This window comes from Hypomesus nipponensis, chromosome 15 (assembly GCF_054491055.1).
Source record: "Hypomesus nipponensis isolate SF chromosome 15, ASM5449105v1, whole genome shotgun sequence".
In the NCBI taxonomy this organism is placed as follows: domain Eukaryota; kingdom Metazoa; phylum Chordata; class Actinopteri; order Osmeriformes; family Osmeridae; genus Hypomesus; species Hypomesus nipponensis.
The window spans coordinates 7,253,187-7,264,373 of NC_140375.1; the positions used below are offsets into that span (position 1 = coordinate 7,253,187).

Here is an 11,187-nt window from a genome sequence, read left to right on the forward strand (position 1 = left end):
AGTTCTTAACGGTAAGTGCTTCTTAGGAAGCTCTTAGAACGTTTTTCTTAACGAATCTGGGAAACCCGGCCCTTATTATTTAGTGTGTACGCCTCGTACAAAGAAATGAATAGATAAAAATGTTCTTATGTAATAATCAACAAGGATGAATCTGTGGGAATATTCTACCGTTTCCCATAATTTCTGTAGCCTACATCCCGAGTGAACATCATGCGGGAGTCTATGTGTGTGTGTGTGTTGTTGGCACACTTCGACTTCCCCTTCATTTGGATAAACAATTTTACCTCTGCAACAATTAAACCACGGGAAATAGCAGGATTGAGATCACAACGAGTTTCTTCTGATTTCAGAAGCAGAGGGAGAGAAAAAACTGTAATTAATGCCTAAGGTTCAAGAGCTAAGACACCATAAATATTTAATCAGGGGATTGTTCAAGCCTCAGTGTGGAAATGGGGCTTTATATAGCTTTATATAGATTATCAATAAACACGCTTAATTTTGCATCAAATTCATGTCAACGGTTGTGCATTCTCTCAGTATCCCGTTTCTTATACGATGGTTTTCCAGCTCACCTAATTGCTTTGTCCCCACGGCATTACCTTCACCGCACGTGAACTATTGTTTATTTATTTTGTTAATATGCAATAATTTATTTTTTCAACAGGCAGTCAACTTACAGTAAGAGACGATAATTAGCGAACCCAATGGCAAGGCATTGCGCGAGGCGTTTTAATTAAACGTTTAGTTGGTGTTTAACAGACTAATGGCCTGAAAAAGGTCTATCGAGATTTCATATTAACCAATATAGTTTAATTAAGGGCCTCTATTTAGAACACATGATTATGGATTTGAAAGCGAAAATGGTGCCTCTGAAATGATAGTTCACTGCTGTCTCTTTCAAGTTACTTCAAGAAATATACTGCTACTAATAGAAAATGAACTTGAGTAAAATCATTTGGTAGCTTATTATTCCAGTATCAACGGTTTTTAGGCCTGTTTTATTTGTTATTTTCTTACGAATATTATGAATATGATGTTATAGTCAGTATATACAAGCTAGTGTTAATAATTAATAGTTAATAATGAATAGTTAAAATATTATCGTTAATATCTTAGTTATTCGTAAGAAATAGAAATAAGATAAGGCCTATCTGTTATTATGCCAGGCTATACTCCGTAAAACACAACACACTTAAGCAATACTTGATGGCAATTTGTGGTATAATTTTTTTACATAATTTATACGATAAACACGTCTATCTCACACTATTAAAACTGGCATCCACTTGTCACTAATTTAGGGCCTATCTCTTTTTTTTATTCACAATTAAAGCTCGTGAAGTGTACATAATTTTAGCGCGTGTATAGGCCTATGTGTCTCCGCACGCTTTGCTTTAACTCCTGCGAGGCTCCTATTCTCTACAGCTTCCCAGTTGGTCTGCTCTTTACCTTTCCTCGTGTCATTGTCGCTGTCTCTTTTTTTCTCCCAGATCACAGAGATTTGGAGGAAGCTCCTCATCCATGTGCTCCCCTCCACACGAGCTTGTCATTTTCAGTTTTGGCCACACCCCCTGCAGAGAGCTCCTGCCCATCTCCCTCGTGTTTAAAAAACTAACTCAGGACAATAGCAACGAATCCACGCTTAATTAAATTAATTAGTCCTTCTTGTCAATCTTGGGTTAATGGCCAATAGCTACCTCGTAACTATGATGTGAAATGCGAGGGGCTGCTAATGTCGTTTTTTTCTCCCTCCGCTGTCACTACGTGGAGACGGGAAGGGGGCTCATCCTCGCATCCTGAGGGGAGGTAATTTGCACGGATCAAGGGGCAGGCGTTGCAAAGTATAAATACTGTGACTTCAATAGAGGAGCGGCAGCGGGTCGGTACTTCGCACCGAGAGGAATTGGCCAAGATCTCCACAGTTTTTTAGTTGCGCGCGAGACCTAGAGTTGGCAAGAACCATCACCTCGCATTTAGGTCGACAAAAGAAACACTATTGATGTCTTAAGCTGTAGAGAAATTGAGAGCACGAGAGAGAGAGTGAGGGAGAGAGGGAGAACGAGCGAGAGAGAACAAGACTGGGAAAATATATTTTGGGGCAATGATGGAAGAGCTCACCGCTTTTGTGTCCAAGTCTTTTGATCAAAAAGTGAAGGAAAAGAAGGAGGCGATCACGTACCGTGAGGTGCTGGAGACCGGATCAGCGCGAGGCAGGGACGGTGTCATTGAACCGAATCGCGAGGAAGTGAACGCTATAGTACGAGGAGGTGCGCGATCTCCGGGCAGGGAACCGGACATGCTAGGGCCAGAGAGGACCCGTGATACGGGAAGCCCGAAACTCATTGACGGTAAGACACTGCAAAGTAGAATTTATACTATCATTGAGCCAGTCCTTTCCCGGCCTTTGTAGTAGCTATGTAATGTTTTGCAGTGTTTAAAAGTTTAATAGCTTGTGAATACCCTGTACATGAAACATGAATGATTTAGGAGATTGTCGGAATTATACTCCTTAATAATGTGGGGACGTTATTTAAATGTCTATAATTTTGGAGCTAATTGGATTATTTGTTTGCATTTGGAAAGTTTTCTACTGGCATGTCGTGGGCCCTTTGGGGTAAATACAACCAAACGTGTTGTAGACGAGTTAGTTGTATAGTGTATAGGCTGTAGCCTAGGCCTATATCATGTCATAATATAGATTTTAAATAATACATCTCGCGGTGTACCTCCAGGCAAATGGTTTGATAGAATAAACGCAGAAACTGATATGTTTGGCACAAAATGTTTCAATTAAAACCTGTTGAAGGAACAAAATATGAAGACATGTCATTGTTGAAGCCTCTTCGGGCAATGCAGATAAAATGGTTGTTTCAGTTAAATGTTAGACCGTGGGATAACAATAGATTATAAACAAAATATAGGCCTATTAGACTGCAAGACCACATATTACTTAATAATAATTTCACATTTCACAATTTAAAAAAATGTGAGGCAACGTTGCTAAATTTGATCAATTGTAATTGTGGTGTATTTGAGAATTGTAGCCTATTTTAAGAAGACAAAAACGCTAATATCAACATAATAATAAAATGTATTGGGCCTTTAATATTAAATGTAGGCTATAAAAATCCAGTAATTGGCCATGCTAATTATATAAGAAATTTTAGACATAGACTGTTAAAAGAATTCTGTTAAATTATAAATTGATTACAAATGTATCTACATCATTTTCTGATTAGACCCACATGTTTTTAAAATGTCATGTCCCAGACATTACCTGAATTCACCCTATAAGGCTGCCCATAGCCTACATGTTATTAATTTAGCAGACGCTTTATCCGAAGGAACCTACAAATGTAGCCCATGTAGCCTAATATGCAGTTATTTTATCAATTCAAGCCACGTTGATTTTAAGACTGTAGGCCAAATCTTAATTGATAAGCCAACTTGTTAAAATCCGTTTACTATCACGTGGGCACGTGTGAATTATTCTGTTATGTCTATCAAATTCACTGGCATCATGAAAAAATAAGCTATTGGACTGGAATGTTGAGCACATCTGACGGGACGTCCAAAAGTGTCCATGCATATTTATAAGTTGTTAATAATTGAACAGCTTTATGTAGGAGTACAAAACATCCGTTGATAATATTCTTGTGATGCTGGGCGGAACCACATGTTGGTTTTAGCAAGGTCACTCTCGTTTGCGCTGCCTGCATGCTCTTCTGCAGGTGAGGCCTTGTACACTAGCATCTCTCCCACTCTCTCTTTCTCTCTCTCTTGCTCTGTCTCTATTTCTCTCTTACCTCACAATTGACGTATAATGTTAGGACAGATACATAGTTTTATCCTCTTCCTTCACCCTTACAGGCAACACAGACATGAAAGACAGAAAAGAGGACGCCAAGACGATGGAAGACGAGGCTCAGACAAAGATCAAGCAAAGAAGAAGTCGGACTAACTTTACGCTAGAACAGCTGAACGAGCTGGAGCGGCTGTTCGATGAGACCCATTACCCGGACGCCTTCATGCGCGAGGAGCTGAGCCAGCGGCTGGGGCTGTCCGAGGCAAGAGTACAAGTAAGATGCTCTCGCTGATTTTCTTCTATTGTGTTGATCAAGCTGTTTCAGAGTTATAGGCCTATCTGTCGTGTGGCTAAAAGGAAACCAATATTTTTAAACAATTTAACAACATACATTACTGGATCAAACAGCACACATTCGGATGGAAGCCTGTCGTGTTTGAAGGATGCTCTGCATTTAGGCTTTTATGGCATACGTTTACCCCCGTGACACGTTGATGTTACTATGAATTATTGATGAAAAGCAATAGATCGAATAGTCATAAACAGGAGTCTTACAATGATGTGAAAGTGTGCGTGTGTATGTGTGTACGCCTATGTGTGTGTCAGTGGCATAATGAACGTACAAAAGTCGAACATCGCCTTTCATGTTTTGCAATCCCCAGTAGCCTACAAAGTACTAGATTATAATACAACAGCCCTCCAATTTGGAAGACTAAATAATGTCTTGAAATTGAAGTGTATTTGGTGGTACATAATTAACATCGTTTACATGGATCGTGGTTGTGGTATAAACGTCATCTTTATCAGGGATCGTTCCCTTAAACTCCCCTAAACAGATTGCCCTACAATGTTTGTCCTCACTTCATTGGTGTGCATTACCCCAACCAGCTACATCTGTACTCCTGTGTGTGTGTGTGTGTGTGTGTGTTTTTTCCACCGTGAGGGACCATCTGCACAGAAACCTAATAAGCCGTTTTAGAAAGGGGGGCACAATCTCCGTGTAACGGGAGAGGAGAGACCGAGCAGAGCAATGACTATGAACATAGACATTGGTTCTGATCTGATTTATCAAACCCCATAATATCTTATTTCGCTTGCTTTTATCCCCTTCTGTCAGCTCGTGGAGACGGCTGAGCGATTGTCTCCTCGCTGAATATGTCGGTCTTCTCTGAAAAATCATAAAACGGGTCCAACCCCCCCCCCCCCCTCACACACACAAAAAAAGTTAAAGCAAGCGCTTTTTGCAGGGTCTCCCGGCGCGAATTGGAATTTTACCAAGGCGTATTGTGTCACCAGCAAGGCGAGAGCAAGGAGCACAGCTCGAGGATTTGCATAAATTATGTATTATTTTTTACCCAAATCAAGATCCGCTGCTCTCCCTCCCTCTCTTTCTGTCTCGCTCTCTATTTTCAGGCCATGATTTGAACGACCATACATGTTTCTTTAATGGCCACAATTGCGTGTATAGACGACACAAAAGCCCAATTATTTTGTCGTTACAATGCAGGACCTTTCTAGTCTGTATTGGACGGCTATTTGTTGTCGTTTCATTCATCATCCACGATATCTTTCATTATCGAACGAATAGTGATTGTGTGTCTGTGTGTCTGTATGTGCGCGCGCGCATGTGTCTGACACACCGGTGTCAAAGGTATAGATTCTACAAGGTTAAAATTTACAGCGAGATCAATATGCTATTTATTTCAATCCTGCAAGTGATAAGTGATGTAGAGAGAAATTGATAAACTGTATTATAGGCTAATCTATCCACCGCTTTGTATGGGATTCAAAGTAGATTACCATAGTAATGAGACGTTTTATCTCCGTTCCAAGATGCCCCTCTGAAAACGACGTTTGTAAGGAACAGAATTAAAAGAGAAAGAAGCTATCTTTTGAAATGCTTTGTTCTAGACGTGTTATGGCAGTAATTAAATGAAAACTGTAAGGCAGCTAAATGTTGCAGCGACATAGATTTTCCTGAAGATTAAAGTAATTAATTTTTAGCTACATTAATGAGAGAGAGGGAACTAGAGAGGACGAGAGAGAGAGAGAGCACTTCTCAGATCGCGTTGCTCTGATGTCCTAAACCGTCATCGCTAGCTGCTATTCGATATCTGAGGGTCCATTTGGTTCTTCAGGGACGCTAATCTATAGAAAGATGAAACCAACGCTGACAAGGTTATTTATTATAGTCCAATTCAGGCTGCAAATCTCCAACAAGGGTGTTTCTGCGGCTCTAACATAGTCATGGCGTTTCTCGTTTCGTTTTGTGGTACAAAGTGTTTTTTTCTTCTTCCTTTTCTTCTCCTTGGTTTTCGTTTAGCTGTTTCTTTGCCCCCTTGTTGTAAATATAATAATTAAAATCCAGGGTTAAGCGGCATTAAAATTTCAGTGCTCCTTAGGGATGTTGTTTTTTTCTGCGGTTGTTGTCACTTTGAGACGAATTACACATGCCCTCACAAGCAGCTGCCAATCACAGGCCTCTAATTAATTTCTCTTCCCTTAGGTTTGGTTTCAGAACCGGAGGGCCAAGTGCAGAAAGCAGGAGAACCAGCTACATAAAGGTAAGTTATAATATACACACTCCAAACACGGATATATCCACGTTAAGATGTAACTTTGAGGTTACCAATTATGGTTTACTATTAGGCTAATTTATAAAGGGATAACAATAGGCTTGGACTGACAACGTGACAATAACAGGAAGTAAACAAACAATAGGCCTTCTGAAAGTAACAAATACATAACGTTGTGTTTAGGCCTATAACAATGTGTCATAGGCTAATAGGCCTGATGCTGTTATGCTCAAATTGAGTGCTGGTAAACAGGGGTCAAAAATATTTTCGAAAAGCGAAATATTTGAAAAATGTGTCTGAAAACAATCCTCTGTTTAGTAAGCATTACAATAATTTTAGGTATTGGAAAGGATGCCAGATTATGTTGTTTTTGTCAAGTTTATTCCTCTTGATTGGGTTTATGTCTGGATGGAAAATTCCCTCAACAAATTCTGTCTCTTTCCAGGAGTTCTGATTGGAGCGGCGAGTCAGTTTGAAGCTTGTCGTGTAGCGCCATATGTCAACGTGGGGGCCCTACGGATGCCATTCCAACAGGCAAGTTACTTTGAAGCCTGTAGTCTTTGACTAAAACCATCCCCGGACTGCTGTCTTGGCACAGGTTCGGTCCAAGAGCTATCGGGGCGACTGCAGTCCCAATGTAGGGGGTAACAAAACTCTAATTACCCAGGCTGGAAATAATGTAGTGCCATCCATGCATGGTGTGATGTTGTAGAGGCCCAACTGGAAATCCCCTTACGGCTGATGAGGATATAGAGTAGTCTAATCAAGAGATGTAAAGTGTCATTAGACGAATTACAGTTGATCAATGTTTGTGCTTAGTGATAGGCGATATGTAGGCTGGCTATATGATGGGGGATTTGTCCGCTGATGATGCCATATTGGTTTCCGCTCCCAGCTGTCAGTCCCTGTTTTCGTATGAGCCTATATCTGCCCATATTGACAATAACAATCCTGATAAAACGTCTGATACTTTTGCTTATTATAATTAAATAACAGTGCATAGGTTTCACATAGTCTAGCATGAAGCAGGCCTTTCTATAAGTTAATGTATTTCTCCCCTCTTCTCCCCGTGCGTGCGTCCGCAGGATAGTCATTGCAACGTGCCGCCCTTCTCCTTTCAGGTCCAGGCGCAACTGCAGTTGGACAGCGCGGTAGCCCACGCGCACCATCACCTGCACTCTCACCTGGCGGCGCACGCGCCTTACATGATGTTCCCGGCTCCGCCATTTGGGCTGCCCTTGGCTACGCTTGCGGCTGAATCTGCCTCCGCCGCGTCGGTTGTGGCCGCAGCTGCTGCCGCCAAAAACACCAACAAAAACTCCAGCATCGCGGATCTGAGACTGAAGGCCAAAAAGCACGCGGCCGCCCTGGGACTGTGACACGCGCGGATGGCGCGTGCGTCTGAAAATCCCCATCTGTGACTGATAGTCAACGACAAGACATCAAAACAAACAGCGCTTACAAAGCGGGGAGGGGGGGGGGGGGATGGGCGGGCAAAGACAATATTTATGTTTCTCTTTTTCTAATGAAGGACCACATGTATAACTATAGAAAATATAGGCTATTTATGAGATAAACAAAGATAACAGACTGTGAATCCATAGTGACTATGGACGCCAAAGGGGTTGGGGGAGAGGATGGACGTTTCAGCCACCCCGACCCCCTACACTACGGGGGTAAGATGGACGGCAGCGGAGGGACGAGTATGCAGCTGGGACGTTCGAAGCTTTGTGAAACAAAGCGAACTATTCTGCGTTGTTCTGTTTTGATTTGTAATTATTATGATGAACATTTCGTTTTGAAAACTATAGAGGCTGGCCTCGTTCTCTCTCAAACATTTCTCTCTCTCTCTCTCTCTCTCTCTCTCTCTCTCTCTCTCTCTCTCTCTCTCTCTCTCTCTCTCTCTCTCTCTCTCTCTCTCTCTCTCTCTGTAAAAGGAAACAGCGGATGTTCGTTGTTGAACAAATAGAAAGACAAAAACATTGTTTTTCTTTCTTTCTTATGTCCAAAGGATAACGCCTCGGCAGTTTTTCTGCATTTATTTCTCTCTCCACACAAAGATGATGTAATTTGAGCCGGTTCCATTTCCCTCAATCAGGCTTCTCTATCCAGTGACAGACATCGAGAAAGTAACTCACACTTAACACTTGCTGGGAAACTCGGCTTCACCCCGAGTGTGTATGTGCGGTGGAAACGAGGTGTTATTAAAACAAAAGACAGAGGTTACACCACATATTTGAAAACTGGAAATTAAATTGTCAGGATACAATTTCCAAGTGTTTTTTAAACGGAAAATAGCATAATAGGCCTACAATTTTTATCAGATCAGCAGATTAATATTTGATTATTATCTGCAAGACGGTACGGGCACATGTAAAATATGTTAATACACAAAAAAACATGCATTATTTTTTATGGTTTTGTGGCTTATGAATGCGTTGTGGGGGGCTATTTTCCAGTTGATTTTACTCAGTGTGTTCCGATCATGTGCATTCTGTATGTAATGTTGATGTTTTTATGAAAAGTGAAAGTGAACGTACCAGAGGCACGGGTTTATAAAAAGAATATCATATAAATTTAATTTTTTTCCATCCACTTATGTGAAACGTGAATTCACCATGAACAAACAGTTTTCAGTTCACAATAAATCAACGAACATTTCTTTGTATGAAATACTCGAAAGTGTGAATATTTTAACAACAAAAACACAATTTGGCACTGCATCCGAACAATAATAATAATAACTATTATTATGTATTTGCAATAATTAGTTAATAATGGACTATAGTAGCTGTGGGTTTTTGATAGCTGTGACAGAGCCGTTTAGTCGGGATCATGCGGACTATCACTCCAATCTCATCATGACCATGTAGGCTATTGTTCAACTTTAGGCCTATAAGAAGCCATCGAGCGCTTTGTTAAAATGAGTTGAAGGAGGGTGTAGATTACTTGAAGGGGAGGGGGTATACAAGTTTAGGAGCTGAATTAAGAATTAGAACCTGAAATAATAATCTAATTTCACACGTATAGTTAACCTACAATGCCTGAGTCATAATTGAAATTTTGTCTCAGGTGTAGAAACTAAGAAGTAGGCTAGACTATTTGTCAGTTCAAATACAAACCATGGGTATATAAGGTGTGTTTGATTAACTGTCTAATATCCGTGATTTGTGGGGATTGAACAAAGCAATATACTGTTGTTTGAGCAAAACGACATCACGATGATCCTTTAGGACTACGTTTGGGCTTCCACTTGAAGGCAAGGCTGTCTATGAGCGTGTGCAAGGGGGAAAACTGCTGTCTAAAGCGTCTGTGGATGAAGAAGTGTTTACGCATGCACAGTTCTTGGACACCACTTGACTTCCAGAGCAAAATTACCCGATTCATTTCCTGACATCTTAACCGCCCTTTATTGAACATTTAATAAACACCTGACACGCGAGCCTATTTTAGAGGATCCCGGCTCGCGGATCACGTAACAGTCCGATATTTCCATACAAAACACAATGTCTTCAGCTATTAATTAATACCGGTCCCCTTAGATGCACTGGAGTCTGCAGTGCCTGTGTGTCTTACATTTGGGCTGGACTCAGACGCCAAATCTATTGAATTATTGATCCCAGCGCCGCCAGTAATGGAATGGAGACGGAACTGTGAAGCCGCGCACTGGCTGGCTGCTGGCTGCTGGTGCTGTTGCATGCGCTGGAACGACAACAGGGGGAAACACTAATGGAAATGCGCGCACTTGACCCGCGCCACTCAGCCAGCTTGCTCTGGAAATGAATATTCCGTTCTTGAGCGCAAGGCGTTCTGGAAACCACAGTCGGCTAGGTCCATTTATATAAACTGTTTTATAGAATTGCTCACGACCTTTCGTGTAATTGGAAGAAGGAGGGCACAGTAATACAATGTATTTACTGGACAGAACCACCATTCGTTTGTTATGACCAACCGGGTTTAAGACTTCAGTCGGACCACAAAATGCCCATTAGCTGGATAGTTTGATGGCGTGTCTGTCTTGGTCCATCCTTTCATTCAGGGTTTTAAAGGAGACTATGATTGGGTTGGCTATACACTGTACAACAAATGTAATTTGTGGTAATTAAGAAGAAGGTGAACTACTCATGAAAAAGTTGAAAAACCTACCATCAACAACACTTCCCATTACTTCCTATAGCATTCTCCCCCCTCCCACCCCCCAGTCAGACCAGCCTGAGGTGGGGGATCTCTGAGGGCCCCAGGAGACTACGAGACGGGGACACACAAGTGTTCTCCAGATAGGAGATGGAGCCAACAACCACTCTCACTCTCCTGTCCACACTCTCTTCTAGACACATGCCCTCACACAGGCACCAGGGAGCCAGGCACTGCCCTCCCTGTCCTCCTCTCCTTCAATCACCCTCCCTCCTTCCCTCCGCCCCATCCTCACCCCTCCCTCCCCCTGTTCCCTCTTTCTATTGTGATTCACTTCAGTACAGTGAATCACAGGAGGCGGACAAAGAGCAGTGGTGGAGTTGCAATGAAGCGGGCCTCATGCGGGAAAACACACACACGCACACACACACCAACACACACACTCCTGGCCGGTGAGTCACAGCATCTCAGGGCAGGGTACACTCAGAGAGGAATCTGTCCTATCAACTGGTCCTCTTGCCGTGCTAAATTTACCTCCACACAGCTGACAAATACTATCATTTCTGGTTCAGTGGGGCCCTTGACTTGCACGTTATCAAATGAGTTCATGTTATATACCCATTCACAGAGAACAGTCTATACTAACAGTGGCGTCGGTGTGTTTAATGGAAA

The 11,187-nt window shown here is 41.9% G+C and overlaps 1 protein-coding gene across 2 annotated transcripts; it reads left to right on the forward strand.

Moving 5' to 3' along the window:
• Positions 1 to 2,104: 2,104 nt before the first annotated feature.
• shox2 (shox homeobox 2) lies at positions 2,105 to 7,797 on the forward strand. 2 transcript variants are annotated; one of them, XM_084674887.1, is made up of 5 exons: positions 2,105 to 2,348; positions 3,871 to 4,079; positions 6,312 to 6,369; positions 6,827 to 6,915; positions 7,467 to 7,797. In XM_084674887.1, exons 1-5 carry the CDS (start codon positions 2,105 to 2,107, stop codon positions 7,758 to 7,760), a joined length of 894 nt encoding a protein of 297 aa, XP_084531013.1. In that variant the 3' UTR covers positions 7,761 to 7,797. The 2 variants fall into 2 exon arrangements, with proteins under 2 accessions (XP_084531013.1, XP_084531014.1); XM_084674888.1 differs by having other exon boundaries at positions 7,503 to 7,797.
• The last annotated feature ends 3,390 nt before the right edge of the window (positions 7,798 to 11,187 follow it).